General features: G+C 51.0%; 2 protein-coding genes across 2 annotated transcripts; both read right to left on the bottom strand.

Annotated features, from left to right (window-relative positions):
* Positions 1-5,766: 5,766 nt before the first annotated feature.
* On the bottom strand, positions 5,767-9,566 carry LOC101780573 (hydroxycinnamoyltransferase 2). Its single transcript, XM_004953016.3, has 3 exons — positions 9,336-9,566; positions 8,804-9,241; positions 5,767-6,945 (listed from the first exon to the last, which is right to left on the bottom strand). Exons 1-3 carry the CDS (start codon positions 9,549-9,551, stop codon positions 6,043-6,045), a joined length of 1,557 nt encoding a protein of 518 aa, XP_004953073.1. The 5' UTR covers positions 9,552-9,566; the 3' UTR covers positions 5,767-6,042.
* A 3,826-nt stretch (positions 9,567-13,392) lies between these two features.
* Positions 13,393-15,918, bottom strand: LOC101780976 (probable receptor-like protein kinase At5g39030). Its single transcript, XM_004953017.3, has 2 exons — positions 14,864-15,918; positions 13,393-14,772 (listed from the first exon to the last, which is right to left on the bottom strand). The coding sequence occupies exons 1-2, from the start codon at positions 15,777-15,779 to the stop codon at positions 13,655-13,657; spliced, it is 2,034 nt and encodes a 677-aa protein (XP_004953074.1). The 5' UTR covers positions 15,780-15,918; the 3' UTR covers positions 13,393-13,654.
* Between the last annotated feature and the right edge of the window lie 493 nt (positions 15,919-16,411).

The raw sequence follows: 16,411 nt of genomic DNA, 5'->3' as shown, positions 1-16,411 counted from the left end.
TTATAGGAGTTGAATGTTTACTTATGTTGCAAACTATAAGGACGACGGACGGGGTCAGGCTTATGTTCGATACTTGGTGGTTTTCCCCATCTGTCTAAATGAAATTGATCTAAGGTCGAAATGTGTCGGCGTTCGTGATCAAGTGTTTGAAAGTACTAATCTCATACGTAGTATGGGATGGGGAAGCCTAGTACCTGATTGAACTGGGGCGTGGCATGCCCTCCGGCTATCCTTGGAACGTCGTTCCCATGGTGCATCATGTGGGTGCAAGTGCGGTCATAGTACGACAGAGGCCGGGATTATGGAGCATTGCATGCCAAAGGCAGTTGGCCCTGACACGTGCCTAAGGGATCGATGGGGACGGCTGACAAATGAAGCGACCCTTCGTGGTGCGCAGATGTCGTGAGATTAGGTTTGCCATGCATGGTTAATAAATTCGAATCGATTCGTCTGCCTCTCACAGTTTGGGACTACTTGATCGCTATTCTGCACTGAGTAACGATGAAACATGATTAAGAGATTAAGTTGATGCTTGTCATAAATTGCTTGGAAACTATGCTTGCTTAGAATAGTTGCTAATCTAGACTGGATGAAGAACGTAGAACATGAGCTAAAATATTGAAGGTAAGGACCAACTGTAGACGCTTTTGGCAAAGCAAACCCAAAGCCAGAAAGCCTTTCATGTTTAAGTTTTGGTGAAAAGAGCTATCACCCGACGGGTCAGTCTTGCTGAGTACTAGTTGCTCAGCCTTGTTGTGGCTTAATCTTTTCAGGTGATGGCAATAGTTTGGTTGCTGGCACCACTTGGCCTACCCAGCTCCCTCCGGGCTGGACAGTCGAGTGGGATCCCTCCTCGGATGGCGAGGGAAGGGATTTTTGATGTCATGATCGGCTCCGTCGTGATGTCATGTATCGATGTTTAGCTTCCGCTTGTTTTAATTAACTTTTTGAACCTTGCATCTTATTTTGAATTTCAGAATTCTGATGTAATAATTTAAGAGACTAAGTTATGTGATGGAATGTTGTAATCTCTGTGCTACTCACGTTCACATGAGCGATGCTTCTCGATCCTGTTCAGGTGGTTAATCGGATGAAATCTGACGGTCGACCAGGTTGACTTGCTTAAAGTGCATAATCGCGTGTTAGGCGACTTCAATGCATTTTAGTCAGATTAATTTGGGCGGTTCCGCCACAAGGATGCTCTTAGAGAGGTTGCTACGGACCTTTGGGATTGGAGTAGGAATATCTTGGGTGATCTTGAGAAGAGAATCAAACAAGCTCGATGTGCTCTGGAGGAGTGTCGGAAGAGCTCTCTAAATGCACAAAATGTAGCTAGGGAGGAAATTCTAAAATATAAATTGGAGAAATTGGAGGAGCAAAAAGAACTCTATTGGCGACAACGTGCATATGCCCATTGGTTAGAAAAGGGAGATCGTAATACAAAGTATTTTCAACAATATGCATCGGAAAGAAAGAAGAGGAACAAAATTAAAAGGTTAGTGAAGGAGGATGGGAGCATCGAGGCAGAGATGATAGGGATGTTCACTTATATCACTGATGATTATAAAAATCTTTTTGAATACCATGCAGGCGACATAACTTATGAGCTGCTACAACAAGTTAATCCCAAAGTATCGCCAAAGATGAATGATATGCTACTGAAAGAGTTCAGCAATGATGAAATTAAATAAGCTTTGGACAATATTGGTGATGTGAAGGCACCTGGAGCTGATGGCATGCCAGCCTTGTTTTACAAACAATATTGGGACATCATTGGGGATGACATTACAAAGGAGGTGAAAAACTTTTTGTACGGGGGAGAAATACCATGTGGATGGAATGACACTATTGTTGTGCTAATACCAAAAGTGGAAAACCTGTAAAAGGTTAAAGACCTAAGGCCTATCAGTCTGTGCAATGTGGTGTACAAAATTACATCAAAGATAATTTCAAATCAACTAAAACTGATCTTGTCCGAGGTTATCCTCCTAAACTAGAGTGCCTTTGTGCCTGGCTGGCTCATAACAGATAATGTACTTTTACCTTATGAATTTACTCACTTCCTACAAGCAAAAAGATCTGGTGTAGATGGTTATGCAGTAGTGAAATTAGACATGAGTAAAGCATATGACCGAGTGGAATGGTCTTTTTTTTTGAAAAAATGATGATGAAATTGGGTTTTGCAAGAAGATGGGTGGACATTATAATGAGATGTATTTCTACAGTCTCTTACCGCATCAAGATAAATGGTGAGCTTACTGAGGAAATTTCACCAAAACATGGTTTGAGACAAGGTGACCCTCTATCTCCTTATTTATTCCTGATCTATGATGAGTGTTTTTCTGCCTTGTTGAATGCAGTTGAAGCTAATGGTTTCTTAACTGGTATAAGGGTCTGTCAAGAGGCACCGAGCATCAACCACCTTCTGTTTGTAGATGACTCATTGCTACTTTTGAAAACTGATGATTGAAGTGCACATCATCTGCAAAATAGTCTCACCTTGTCTGAGGAATGCTCGGGGCAAACTATCAACAAAGATAAATCATCGGTGATGTTTAGCAAGAATACTAAGGCATCTGACAAGCTTCAGTTAATGGCAGTCCTGGACATTGCAACAGAGGCAAGAAATGATAAGTATTTGGGTCTTCCAGTTTATATGGGAAAATCAATAGCAAAAACTTTTGCATATTTGAAAGAAAGGGTCTGGCAAAGAACTCAAGGCCGGAAGGAAAAGCTGCTTTCAAAAGCTGGCAAAGAGATCCTAATCAAGGCCATAGCGCAGGCGATCCCCACATACGCAATGTCCTGTTTTGACCTCACCAAAACCTTATGTGATGAAATCAGTACGATGATTTGTAGATACTGGTGGACACTACAAGATAAAGAAAATAAGATGCATTGGTTGCCCCGGGATTTTTTGTGTCAATGAAAAAAGAAATGGAGTTTGGGATATAGAGATCTCCACCTTTTTAATTTGGCAATGTTAGCAAGGCAAGGATGAAGATTACTGATTAATCCAGATTGTTTATGTGCCCAAGTCCTGCGAGCAAAATATTTTGAGAATAGAAAATTACTTGACGTGACAGAGGCTCCAAGCATCTCATACTCCTGAAGAAGCATTGTTCGCGGTGTACAAGCACTAAAGGAGGGCTTAATTTGGAGGGTCGGTGATGTATCACAAATAAATATTTGGTTAGATCCTTGGGTACCGACAGGTGTGATGAGAAGGCCAATCACTCCTGGAGGGCATAACATCTTGACAAAGGTTTAAGAACTTATTGATCCATTAACAGGGGGCTGGGATAAAATTCTAATCAAAGATGTGTTTCGAGAAGAGGATGTGAAGCATATCCTTGCAACCCCAATAAATAATAATATGGAGGATTTTTTGCATGGTATGACACAAAAAGGCTATTTTCAGTAAAATTGATGTATCACACTTTGGAGGACAAACAGGAGCGGCAAGCCACAAGACAGAGAGGTGAGTCATTATCACCTTCGGCAACTGCAAACCAGATAGAGTGGGGAAGAATATGGAAATTGGAATGCCCTTCTAAGATCAAACATTTTTTTATGGCGCCTAACGCATAATAGTCTGCCTTTGCGGATGAATATTAAAAGAAGAGGTATGGATGGTGTTGACACCCGCTGTCCAATGTGTTTGAGGATGGATAAAGATGGTAGCCATTGTTTTTTTAAATGCAAATTCATGCGCAAATGCTGGCAGATGTTGAACCTAGAAGGTGTGAGGGTGAAATTAGTAGACCTAAAAGATGTCAAGGAGGTAACAAACTGTATACTATCTATGGAGGAGGAAAACAAATATAAGACCATGATCCTAATGTGGTCATGGTGGGATGCGAGAAACAAAGTTAATGCTAGTAAACAGAGAAGAACAATGGAAGAAGTAGTGCACCAAGCAAAGTTAATGCTAGTAAACAGAGAAGAACAGTGAAAGAAGTAGTGCACCAAGCAAGAAACATGAAATGGGAGGTTTGTATTATGCTAAAAAAAATAGTTGAGAAGCATCGTAAAAAAGTACAGAGATGGAATCCATCTTCGGAGGAAGTTTTCAAAATTAACATTGATAGAGCTTTCCTCATGGAGCAGAAATCGGGAGGATGGGGCTTCATTGTTAGAGATGCTAACGGCAATGCAGTAATGGCGGGAGCAGGGAGAGTAGAATCAGTTCATGATTCTTTTTTGTGCAGAGGCTCAGGCTTGCCTTGCAGCTTTAACGGCCATCTCAGCTCAAGGTATGACGAGAATTCAGTTGGAAAGTGATTCTTCGAACCTAGTCATTGCTTTGAAGTCAAGGGTTTTGATCAATCACCGGCTGGTACGTTGCTTATGGAGGCATGTCAACTTATTCAACTAGATTTTGTGTCTGTTGAAGTTTCTTTTACCCCACAATGTTGTAATCTGTGTGCATATGAATTAGCTTGTTCTAGTTTGAGTTGGGACCCCGATCAGTTATGTGTTTGGCTTGATCTCCTCCCGGATTTTGTAAAGTTTTTAGCAGTTCTTGATTTTACTGGACCTCGAACAGATGAATAAATAAAAAAAATATTTTCAAAAAAACGCCGAAGCTTGACACGCTGTCATCAATGGCCGGCAGCAATCAACATGATGGATTGATGGGTGGATACGAAGGCGAACTGGATGAACATCGTGGTAGGTGCATGTTCCGAGTGTCCACCGCCGCGCCTAAAGTTCGATCCTAGCACCACCTTTGCAAATTGCAACGTTCACATACTCGTGCCAGCCATCATGTGGACCAATAAAAAAGTTCGATCGAATAGCTTTATTATTTGTTGATGAAGCACGCACGCGCACGGGTGCACTTTCTCGCCGGTCGCTCCCACTCCCAGTGTCTTACAGTCCCGTAGGTGTGGTTTGGTGGGCAGACGGTGGATCACGTTTGAGTAGTGGTCTACGCCTCCATGGCTTCATCCCGATGGCCGCGAGGTGCCGCACTGCTGCATCATCCAGACACCGGCTGACCCACCAACCCCCAACCGAGCAGGCAAGGATAGGAGTATAGGAGGGCCCACTTGAGCTGACCACGAGCACAACTGCACAAGGCACCGTGCCGTGGACATAGACTCGTGGGCAATTCCTCATGGAGCCCATCGGCGTCACCACCAACCTGCAACCAGCCAGGGTTACCAGACACCCACCAATCATCCACCAACTAAACAGCGTTCCTTCGTGTAAGCTTTCGGTCGCTAGGGTGAGCAGATCTTTAATCCCACACGGCCAAACCGCCAAACCCGCGCACCACACCTGCTCAGCCGATACATCAATGGAGCTCGACCTAATCCTCATCTTCTTTCTTCTTGCCACCACCTTGTCCGCGCATGGGGTCCCGAGGTCCTAACAAGAGGGGGGACTTCTTGGACCATCGCTGCAACAGTGCAACTGTTCATGGAAGAAGACCGACGGGTCGCGGGAGGATGGAGCTCTTCCCACAGTGCCCTGCCCGTGTCATGTGCGGTGTCTTCTCCATCCAGATTATTGAGCCGGCCCGTTTGGAGGGCAGCAATTCGTCAACTAGTTTGGAAAGTAGGTTCAGTCCTATGCAGATTGCTATTTGATAAGGAATAGGTTCAGACTTCAGACTGTACTTTCAGGTCCAACTTGCACGTGTGAAAGTAAAACAAGAACAGATTGTACTATTTCAAACTGATTGATCCATCTCGAACTCTCAGGGTCGTAACACTGTCCTGCACTCCTGCACACATTTTTTTGTTAAAAAAATGGATCAAGAGATAATTAACCTTATTCATCTGTCTCATTCGGAACTGCTTAAATTGTTCATCATACAATTGCTCAGGCCGTTCAGGCCCGTGAATCATATACGGCACAAAACGTGTACATCCTGCCCAAAAGGGGCAGGCAGGAACGGAAAACGTGTGCAGGAACTAGTATGTGTGCAATCAAAGAATCTTGCTGCAACCTAGTAAACTTGTAAGATCACCCTCCTGTTTCGATTTCTGCTGCTCCTGCGCTTACTGATGGATGGCTCGTGTGTGAAGGAGATCAGAAGTCGTAGATGAGCTTCCGGAACTTCTCCATGTGCTCGGCCTGCAGCGAGATGGCCACGGACAGGCTGCCGTCGCGGTTGGCGCTGGGGAGGACGAAGGCGAGCCCCTCGTACGCGATGCCGCCGGGGCCCATGAACACGGGCCGCCCCCACCCGAAGTCCGCGTCGTGGATGGGCAGGCGCACCCAGCTGGTGAGCCCCAGGTTGGGGCACCGGAACGTGTGCGCGCCGCGGACAAGCGCCGACAGGTCCGGCTGCAGCTCCAGGTAGTCCAGCGCCGACCGGCAGTACCCGTCGTCCATCCGGTCCAGCGCCTCCTGGATCACCGCCGCGCCCTCCGCCACCCCGGCCGTCACCGTGCCGGCGTCGGCCAGCGGCGTCGCCGTGAAGATCACGTTGCCGAAGTACCCCTCCGGGAGCGGCGGCTGCAGCCGCTGCCGCCCGTCCGTGGCGCAGTACATCTTGGTGGGCTGGTCGGCGGGGAGGCCGCGCGCCAGGGACGCGCACCGCCACACGTGCGCTGCCAGCACCGCGTACGTGCTGAACCGCGGCGCGCCCTCGCGCGCGGGGATCCGCGAGCGGAGGCGCCCGAGGTCGGCGCGGCTCAGCCTGAAGATGGCAACGGCGGTGGGCGGCGCCGCCGGCTTCGCCGTGAGGGGCGCCTGCGGAGGCTCGGAGAGCATGGCGGGAGCCGGCTGGTACTCGATGTGAGGGTAGGCCGGGGCCGGCGGGTCACGCGCGCGGAGGTGGGAGCGGTTGATGTAGGGCATGACGGCGATCGGGACGCCGCGGCAGAGGTCCGCCCACGAGTTGATGAAGTGCAGGCCGGAGAAGCCGTCGGCAACGTGGTGCTGCATGCCCACGCCGATCGCGACGCCACCGCATTTGAAGTGTGTCACCTGGAGCAAAAAATGCGCGCCAACTTCGGTTAGTTGCAGAAATCGCTTCAAAAATTTTGAACTAAGCAAGTCTTTGGCTTGTCAAATGTCAATAACTCGATATCAAATTTAAGAACACAAGGGATAAGGCCACAGTGAATGGGTTTGGGGTCAATGCGCTCAATAGATGCGGATAGGTAACTGAATGGGATAGTTCATTCACATGCTTAACCATGGTATCATGGTAACAGAATGATTGATATCAGCCATGTAATCATGTATGTACAGCTAAGTATGGACCAAACACGACAGCTACGTATGTCCAAGCCAAGAGAATTGCAGACCAGAACGGAAGAAGCCACCAAACGTTGGTTGCTGTCTCAACAAATGTCTCTATAAAAGACCCCGTCTCTTTGGCGCTCCAGTTAGGCTATCATTTTCTTTGAACGAGCGTGCCATGTGTGCATCCTAAGCAACGAACACCTAGCACGCAACGCAACCACCCAGCAACATTTCGCTGTTCAGACGACGAAAGGAGCAGCCCACGCTACTCATAAGTGTGGTTGCCGGGTCACACCACGGCGAGGTGCAAAAGTAGCACCTGATGAGCATGGTTATGATCTATCAGCCGTAGTAAACAAATAAAAAGGAAGTGTTCGGTATGCATGCATGTGTTATAAGATGCCATCATGTGGGCCGGTTATATCAAAATAGTTAGGTGCCGGGCATTCATCCGCCGGTTGAAAGAAAGCGAAGATCTATCATCTACGAAATGGCAATCTGGTGGTGCCGGGATTGCCGTGAGATTAAGCTAGCAGATAGACCACGGTATGCATGCTCAAAGAGTCAAGAGTGGTAGCACATTGCTGTCACAATGGTTTCTTTGCGAAGGCAAAAGGACGTCATATTTGGGCCTAACAGCACCAATAATGGAATGCGCGATTGTGTGCGAGCTAAGTCCAGTACACAATTTCTCTGCAAAGACCTACAGAAAGCGAGCTGATCTCTAGATATTATGTCCGCGACCATGAAACAATAAATTTGGGTTTCCATGGACAGGTAACAGGTTGCAACGGCACGTTTTCACTCTTCCAGCAATGTTTCCCAGAACTAGGCACGCTGATATATTCTACAAAAGGTGGAAAATCAACTTTTTTGTAATATTTGAAGAGTCTACAACAGGTTGAAAAAACAAATTTCTGGTAATATTTGAAGAGTCACGAGCTCGAGAGTGTTTGCTGTGGGCAAAACATGGAATTCTCGTTCTCACCTACAGATTAGCGTAGCGATTAAATGCAGCAACCCATTTGTTGACTACGATTTCTCACCAGAGCGTTGCTATCTGACGAGATCCTACTGGCTTCTTGCATGAAATCTCAGAGAAGCTTTGGTTGCATTTTTCGTGAGCATCGGTATTTTTTCGTGGCTGAACAAGGCTCGTTCCAACATCTGTCTTCCCACGGGACGGAAGTGCAGCCGACAGTACGGTGACGGCCGGCCGCCAACCCGCCAGAAAAAATACGGCAGAGCAGCGTGCGAGCAACGTCAAGCAGAGTTCGACCAGCGTCGGCGCCACGTCGCCCGCCCACGTGCCGTCGGCACCGGCACACCGCGCACATGCGCCGACCCAGACAAAACGAGAGAGGCACCCAACAGCTATGACGCGTCTGCGTCTGCGTCTGCGTCTGGGTCTGCGGTGTGCCTCCGTTGACTGAGACGTCGTGGGCTGTGGGCACTCGCGTCGTCGTGGATTCAGATAACCTCATCTTCTCACAATCTCACTCTCACGCAACTCTGTTTAGACCCTGCCTAGACGAAAATCCTAGCGAAATGTAATAGCAACCGACGAGGAGGTGTGATCGATCGATCGGTTTGTTACCTGGAGCACGAGGAGCGGGAAGGCGGAGATGTCGTCGGTGTACTCGACGGTGGGGATGAGGCGCTTGAGCTCCATGGTGGGCGCGAAGTCGCCGAAGTCGTCGACGGTGGCGTCGGGCGCGTCCGCCTCCTGGAACAGCACCCCGCCCGCGTTGCAGTCGATCTCCACGCGGCCGTCCTCGTCGCGGGCCAGCCGCCCCGCCATCGGGTAGAAGGGCACCAGCGCCTCCGCCAGCGCGCGCCGCATCCGTGCCCCGTCGAAGAAGCTCCCGTCCGCGGCCGCCAGGTCGTTCCCCTCCGCGTCCTTCCGGCGGAAGAAGTAGACGCTGGGCGTGTGGAACCGCGGCACCACCAGGTCCGGGCCCGAGTTCCACAGCCGCCGACGCGGCGTCTCCGCCGCCGGGTACACAATCTCCGACCCCCGCACCGTGATCTTCATCTGCACGCAACGCAACCCCGCACGACGACCGCGTCACGCGATTGGTCCACCACAAAAATCCAAACGGAGAAGAGGCAAAATCCAGGGCACCAACCTTTGCTGGAGCGATCGAAGAACTCGGCGGATCTGGGAACGCACGACGCGGTGTAAAGCAAGCAGCCGGCGTTAGGTGGTGGTGCGGTGGTGTTACGGTATATTCTGGTATTAGCTCTTGGTGGAGAGCTGGTGAGTTCGTGGGGGGTGGAGCGCCTTTTATAGCCGGGGAATCCGTGCGCGCAATCCTCCATTTTTTCCCCTTGTCGTCCGCCATGACCCCTGCGTCGCTTTCTCTTCGGAAAATTTTTTAAAAAAATCCCCGGGCGTTTGGTGGGATGGATGACCGGTGGAAAGCTACAGCCTACAGCCGAGGTGATGGTGGGGTGGATGGATGGGGGTTGGATTCGGCGGGGGAGGCGCGGGCGGGTTTCTGGATGGCGTGGCAGGAGAGGCTCCTCCTCCGTGGACGCGGTCCACCCCACCGGACGCTGGACGCTGGACGCTGGACGATCCGATGAGATCGCCACCGCATCAGCAGTGACACGATGATGACAGCGTCCGAGGCTGGTCATCTGGAAGGCCGACCGCGAACGCGGCGGCTCGGCCGTCGGCGCGACCTGGTCTGTATAGTGATGGCTGAATGCTGATGGGTGTGCATCGGAAGCGGCGACGCCGTCAGGGTCCAGGCTCTGAACGTGCAGAACTGGAGACGCCTTGGTTAGGCCTTGTTTAGTTGGCGAATTTGGGAGGTGCCAAATTACTGTTACAGCACTGTAGCACACTGTAGCGTTTCGTTTGTATTTGTGAATTATTGTCCAAATATTGACTAATTAGGCTCAAAAGATTCGTCTCGCAAAGTACAACAAAACTGTGCAATTACTTTTTAATTTCATCTACATTTAGTACTCCATGCATGTACCGCAAGTTTGATGTGATGGGGAATCTTCTTTTTGCATAGTGTCAAAGTTGGAAGTTGGGAGTAACTAAACATGGCCTTAGTTGGTTATGGGATGTGCATTTCGATGGATTTTTCGCTGAAGTTTCTGACGAGCAACGTCCGAGAACGACTGCTTCAATGGCGTGCACGGACATGAGAATTGAGGCGATCCACAAAATAATCGGGCCCGCACATCGCTGCAATCTTCTATATCGACGGCGGCAGTGTGTTAGACATAGACCCGGTGCCTTGAGGCAGTCTCTCCGTGGCTGCCTATCACTTACTTGGTTTATATCACAACGTGTTGTGATGCTGATGATTGCTGGAGCCTGCCACGATCATGTCACTCTGCACTTTTTCAAGTAACACGTTTTGTGCTTGCGTGTGTGCGGGTGAACCGTGATACCGTCGCAGCTCGCGCCTCCCCCGCGTCCGGTTCTGAGTTCTGGGTTCTGACGCCGCACCAGCCACCTGAGCTGACAACCAAAAACCTTTTCACTTGTCAGGCGTCTCAGGTCCCAGCCAACATGCTTCACGCTCACTGCTGCAGCTGCAACCTGCGAGATTCTGGTTTGCTGTGGGAACAATTCGAAGTCAGCACACATTGTCAGAAGCAGGGCGCAACAGGCAGGATCAAGCAAGCAGAGCAGCCATGCTGTTTCTGAACTTGTGCTTTGCTCCTCCGTTTGATCCAAACGTTCGAGGACTCGAGGTTACAAGGAGCGATGCAGCGCAGTGGTTGCACGAGTGCAGACCAAGCAAGCAACCACACGCAGCTCTGGCTTCTTTTCACTCTCTGCTTCAAGGACACCAAATCCGAGAGCGTTTGGTGAGGGAGAAAATTGCAAGATAATGCGTATGCGGTGGCTCGAGCGACTCGCGGTGGGTCGGTCAGTGTGAGGCCGGCGCATCACCGCAACCGCCGTCATAGGTTTACTGCAAAAACCTTCGATGGAGACTGTGTTTTTTTTTTCACACGGAAAAAGGGCTGCACCGCAGGACCGGACGGATCGGCAGGTGTGTAAAGAAGTCAGAGGTGATCATCGTCCTCCACGGGGCATCACTAAAACGTTGGATCCGAGTCATGGTGAGATCACCCGGCCAGCCTCATGCGGTCATGCACGGTCAGGTAGTAGGTGGCACCCGTAGCAGTAGCACCAGGGGGATCAGAAATGGTGCGTGCCCTTTGTTGCACAACAGGCTGGCAGATGCAGCAGCAGCAATGGCGCGTCGCTTGTAAATGGAGTGGCAGAAGAAAACGGCTGGCTGGTTCTGTTGCCGTGCCTGCCGCGGTGGCCGGCGACCCGGATCGCCGGATCGCCATGCGGGAACGCACCACCGGCGGCCGTGGCCGTTCGTCCACGCCTTTTTTTTTCCCCACCATCAGCACGGCTCAAGGCTCGAGCAGGGAGGACGAGGATCTGGAAAACAATCCATGGAGCCTGGGTCGTGTGGCGCTGGGAGCCTGGAACCGGGAGATATGACGGGAGCGCCGCGTCGGCGTGCCGGCCTGATGCCCAAATCCACGACTGGCCTCGGTGCTGCTCGCGTTCTCCCCGTGGCATTTTACAAACTGTGACACACGTTTTGTTCCTGTTTCATGTGCCACTCGAGTACTTCACAGCACACAGACACAGCTCATGTTAATGGAACCAGCATTACTCCAAAGCTGTGAAAAGAGAGAATGCTTCGAACAGCGGAAAGGAGATTTGGATTGGTACGCTTAATTTTATAATAATTTGGCCTGAAGTGCTCCCTTTTTCTGTTTTCTTTTCTAGTAGGCCATTGCACAATTTTTCTTATGATCTTCTTTTTTTTTTGTTTGTACTTTAAAGTTATTTATAGGCAATTGACCGCCGAAAAGAAACAACAGCGGGTGGTGCGATAGAATTGCAAGTTATAATGGAGATTAGAGTGGCAGAAAGAAATCCATTGAACACAAAGAAGATGAAACACAAGGACGGGGTTTAACTTTTTAGTCTGCTCTCGACCTCTACCAGTGCTTGATTATTCTGTACAAGTTTTCAACTGAGCACGTAACACACTTTACTCCGGTGGTGAAATGATTAAGGCCCCGTTTGGATCCTTGGAATTGAATTCCATTCTAATAATCATAATTTAAAAATAAATTAATTAAGCTAATATAATCGTATGTGGAATATATTTGTATATTATTGTTAGTCATATGAGAGAGATACTTATGTGCTGCATTTCTGCTAAATAGAAGCGAGTCGAAGAGCGTGCTATAAGAATTAAATTCCATTCTAATAATCATAATCTATAGAATCAATTTCCATCTCCCACCCTATGAATTTAACATAGGCTTATATCTAAACTTTGGAAAGTTGTGGAATCCCACATTCCAAGATAAATTAGTCTACTCCATTAAATAGATTCCAATTCCTTCAAAATGAAGGGTTCCAAACGGGGCCTAAGGGTAATTGGGAATGCATATATTGATCGCTCTCTATTTGCTCTGAAGAATAGCATGCTATCATCCGCAGAAGAGAAGGCGGCTTACCACCGCAGCCGACGGAGCCACTTTAATACCCGATGGTTTGATTTCTTAAGCTGCCAAAGGAACAAAGTAAGGAGAGATAGGATCATCATCTTAACGGATCCCCTCGACGAGTGAGATTGTTCAAGCCGTTCACCGTCAAATAAAATTACCAAGCGCATGATCAAGCCCAACGGAACCATGATAGCGCGTAGGTATCCCCAATCCACGCGATCGTAAAAGCCTTCCCACATCCAGTTTCAGAGCACGACATCCGAGATCTCGCTCTTTCTTCTTTTTCATCTGATATCTCGCGCTTTCTTCTTTTTTCATGAAATGCGGGCACTCATAGGCCATGATGACGTTATCTGTAATGATCTGAGGCAACACCCCTTTGAGCTATACGCTGCCACCTTCGACACGATCTTTGGAGATGACATTACGGGTGGAATTGGTCCAGTTAGTTCCTCACTTCATCTGCCCTAGCCACTTTCGTGATTCGAACGACTAGAGTGTTGTTCGGACATGATGGGCCATCTTCTCTCCTCAGGTTCTCTAAATTACAAATCCGTCATATGGGCCGCCTTATGGGCTTGTTCGGCCGAAAAGCCCAACCAAGTCAGTTGTGCAATCTCGTTTTTTTTTAAAAAAAAGGTAGAACGGCTTGTGGATAACAATAACTCTAACAAGGTAGTGACATCAGATTGACGTGGCACAATATTTTGATATCGTACGGCTCATAATTTATAAGTGACATCAGCATGACGTGGCACAATATTTTGACAGGACAGCGACGCGGTTCCAGTCAAAAAAAAAAAAAAAGATGCGCGCAAGAGAGGGAGATCATCAATTGTGGCTGGCCTACGAGGCGCGCATGGGCCAGACCAAGTCAAGTGGGCCGCCTTATGCGCTTGTCGGGCCACACGTTCTCCACGAAGAAGAGTCAAGAAGAGGCTGCTGCTCCTGTGCTGCCTGCTGCCTCTGCTGCCCCTGCCTCTGGCGGCAGTTCTAGCTCCGGCGTGGTCTTCTCCAACATCTCGACGACCCTGCTCATGGATGGGCGATCGGAAGGAGACATCCGGATGCACCAGACGCCGACGATCACCATCTTCCTCACCACCTCCGCAGTGCCCACCTTCTCGTCAGGCCCACAGGCGCTCGCGCAGAACCCGTCCAGATCTTGGTACAGGCACTCCGGGAAGTAGCTGCTGCTGCCGCTGCTCGCCCCGGTGGTTACCGAACCCACACCATTGTTGACGGTGGTCCTCCTTGCACCGACCATCTCCAGCACCATCATGCCATAGCTGTAGACGTCGGACTTGCTGGTGACCGCCCCCAACCCGACCTGCCTGGCGAACACCTCCGGCGCGATGTAGCCGACGGTGCCCCTGGCCCCGGCGATGGACACGGGGATGGTGCTGTCCCTCTGGGGCCGCAGCTTGGCCAGCCCGAAGTCGGAGATCTTGGGGCGGAGCTCCGCGTCCAGGAGGATGTTGTGGGGCTTGATGTCGAAGTGCACGATGTGGGCGTTGCACCCGCGGTGGAGGTACTCGAGCCCCCGCGCGATGCCCACGGCGATGCCTAGCAGCTGCTCCCACCCGAGGTCGCCGCCGGCGGTGTACCTCTCCAGCGAGCCGTTGGGCATGTACTCGTAGACAAGGCCCCTCTTGGATCTGGGCCCCGATCCTTCCAGGCAGAAGCCCAGTAGCGTGACCACGTTCACATGCGAGGTCCGACTGATGCTGGCCACCTCGTTAATGAATTCCTCGCCGTCCACCTTGGCCTCCTTGAGCATCTTCACCGCCACCTCGCGCCCGTCGGGTAGGCTTCCCTTGTACACCTCGCCATTGCCGCCCTGGCCCAGCTTGTGCGCGAAGGATCCGGTCATCCGCTTCAGCTGCGCGTAGCTGTACCTCCGCGGATACTGCTGGTGCTGCTGCAGAAGCGACTCCATCCTCTTCCTGCCTGACGATCCCTTCTTCTTCTTGTACCACCATGTTGTTATTAGGCAAGCCCCGAGAAGAAGAACCAGCACTCCACCCAATGCTCCTGCTAGTACGTCTGCATCAACAAATCACAAATTCACATTTGCGATAGTCGATGAGCCAAGAGAATCGAAACAGAATCCAATTGACAATAATCGGATACTCACAGCTCCTGGTCTTTTTCTTCGAGGATGAGGAGCTCCCAGTCCCAGTCCCAGAAGGAGCTCCTGGTGCAGATGGCGGCGGCGGTTCGGCGAGCGGCGCCATGGACGGCGTCGTGGCGGGCTCGAACGCAAAGAGTTCGTAGCGCAGGTAGCAGCTGGGCCCGATGAGCCGGACGCCGTCCATGTCCGCGCAGCAGACGCCAAGCCAGACCATGTGCGTCGCCAGGCAGCGGGTGCACTCCTCGGCGGTCAGGTCCACCGTGCACTGCGCCAGCCCGTGAAGCGTCGTGTTGGCGGTGACCCGCTCGTCGCCGAACGCGAGCCGGACCGGCGATCCCGCCGCCGCGGCGAGCATCCGGCCGCCCAGCCTCTCGCGCGCCTCGCCGAGGGCCGCCGGGTCGGAGAAGTTGTTCGGGTTGGGCACGCTGAGGCGGCGGTCGGCTGACGTGTCCGCGGCGCCGAAGAAGCTAGTGTTGTCGTAGCGCACGAGGCATTGCGGGTACCAGAGCACCATGTCCCTGCGGCTCCCGCATCGCGTCCCCGCCACCTCGGCGGCCGCGCCCGCCAGGCAGGCGGCGCAGGACGGCATCTCGACGTCCGCGAGGCACGTGGCGAGGCCGTACACCGTGTCCCCGCCGTCCCCTCCCGCGCCGAAGGTGGCGTTGAGGAAGCTGGCGTTGGCGGCGGCCATGTCCCGGAGGGAGTCCCGGAGGCGGAGCAGGTTGGCCTCGAAGGCGGCGCCGCGGCTGGAGGTGGAGGTGGAGCAGGAGGGGCAGGCGTACCTGCCGTTCGCCTTGGTCGCGCAGAGGTTGGGGTCCTGGGTGAGCACGACAGGGAGGAGGAACGCCACGAGGACGGAGATGGCGAGCCAAATTGGAATTGGAAGACGGGAGGAGTAGAGGAAAGCAGCGGCATCCATGGCTGAACCCTGTGCCGGCTGGCAATCGAACGTTGCTTGTTGCCAATGCCAAGAGGAATGGAAAGAATGGACGTGGTGAAGAGGAACCGGCCGCGGGTCAGCGAGTGGAAGAGAAGAAGCTGCCGGCCTGCCGCCGCAATAGGTTTGACTGGCTGGTCTCCGCATTGCTAATGCAGGCCCACACGGCATCTGCACAAGTAGTCAGTTGGTGCCATCTGCCAAAGTCTACTCGTACTGCAAACCAACAAGAACCACTACTAGTCACAAATTGACAAATGCAGCCATTGTCCGCACCACACCAGTAGACAACAACTCAGGTCATGTTTGGTTCCCTTTGCTAGCTCACTAAGGGGGCGTTTGGATGTCAGGGGCTAAACTTTAGCCCTGTCACATCACACGTTCAGATGCTAATTAGGAGGACTAAATATGAGCTAATTAAAAAACTAATAGCAGAACCCATAGGCTAAATCGCGAGACGAATCTATTAAGCCTAATTAATCCATCATTAGCGAATGGTTACTGTAGCACCACATTGTCAAATCATGGACTAATTAGGCTTAATAGATTCGTCTCGCGATTTAGCCTAGGGGTTGTGCAATTAGTTTTGTAATTAGACTATGTTAATACTCCTA

The sequence above is a fragment of the Setaria italica genome, chromosome I (assembly GCF_000263155.2).
Source record: "Setaria italica strain Yugu1 chromosome I, Setaria_italica_v2.0, whole genome shotgun sequence".
Taxonomy (NCBI): domain Eukaryota; kingdom Viridiplantae; phylum Streptophyta; class Magnoliopsida; order Poales; family Poaceae; genus Setaria; species Setaria italica.
This window is presented reverse-complemented; position numbering and strand designations above follow the sequence as displayed.

Excerpts from the sequence above, each read along its gene's own strand:
- LOC101780976 (XM_004953017.3), bottom strand. The coding sequence starts at position 15,779 with ATGGATGCCGCTGCTTTCCTCTACTCCTCCCGTCTTCCAATTCCAATT. Across the intron at positions 14,773-14,863 it reads GAAGAAAAAGACCAGGAGCT|ACGTACTAGCAGGAGCATTG; the intron begins GTGAGTATCCGA and ends TTGTTGATGCAG.
- LOC101780573 (XM_004953016.3), bottom strand. The coding sequence starts at position 9,551 with ATGGCGGACGACAAGGGGAAAAAATGGAGGATTGCGCGCACGGATTCC. Across the intron at positions 9,242-9,335 it reads CTTCGATCGCTCCAGCAAAG|ATGAAGATCACGGTGCGGGG; the intron begins GTTGGTGCCCTG and ends CGTTGCGTGCAG. Across the intron at positions 6,946-8,803 it reads TCCCGCTCCTCGTGCTCCAG|GTGACACACTTCAAATGCGG; the intron begins GTAACAAACCGA and ends TTTTTGCTCCAG.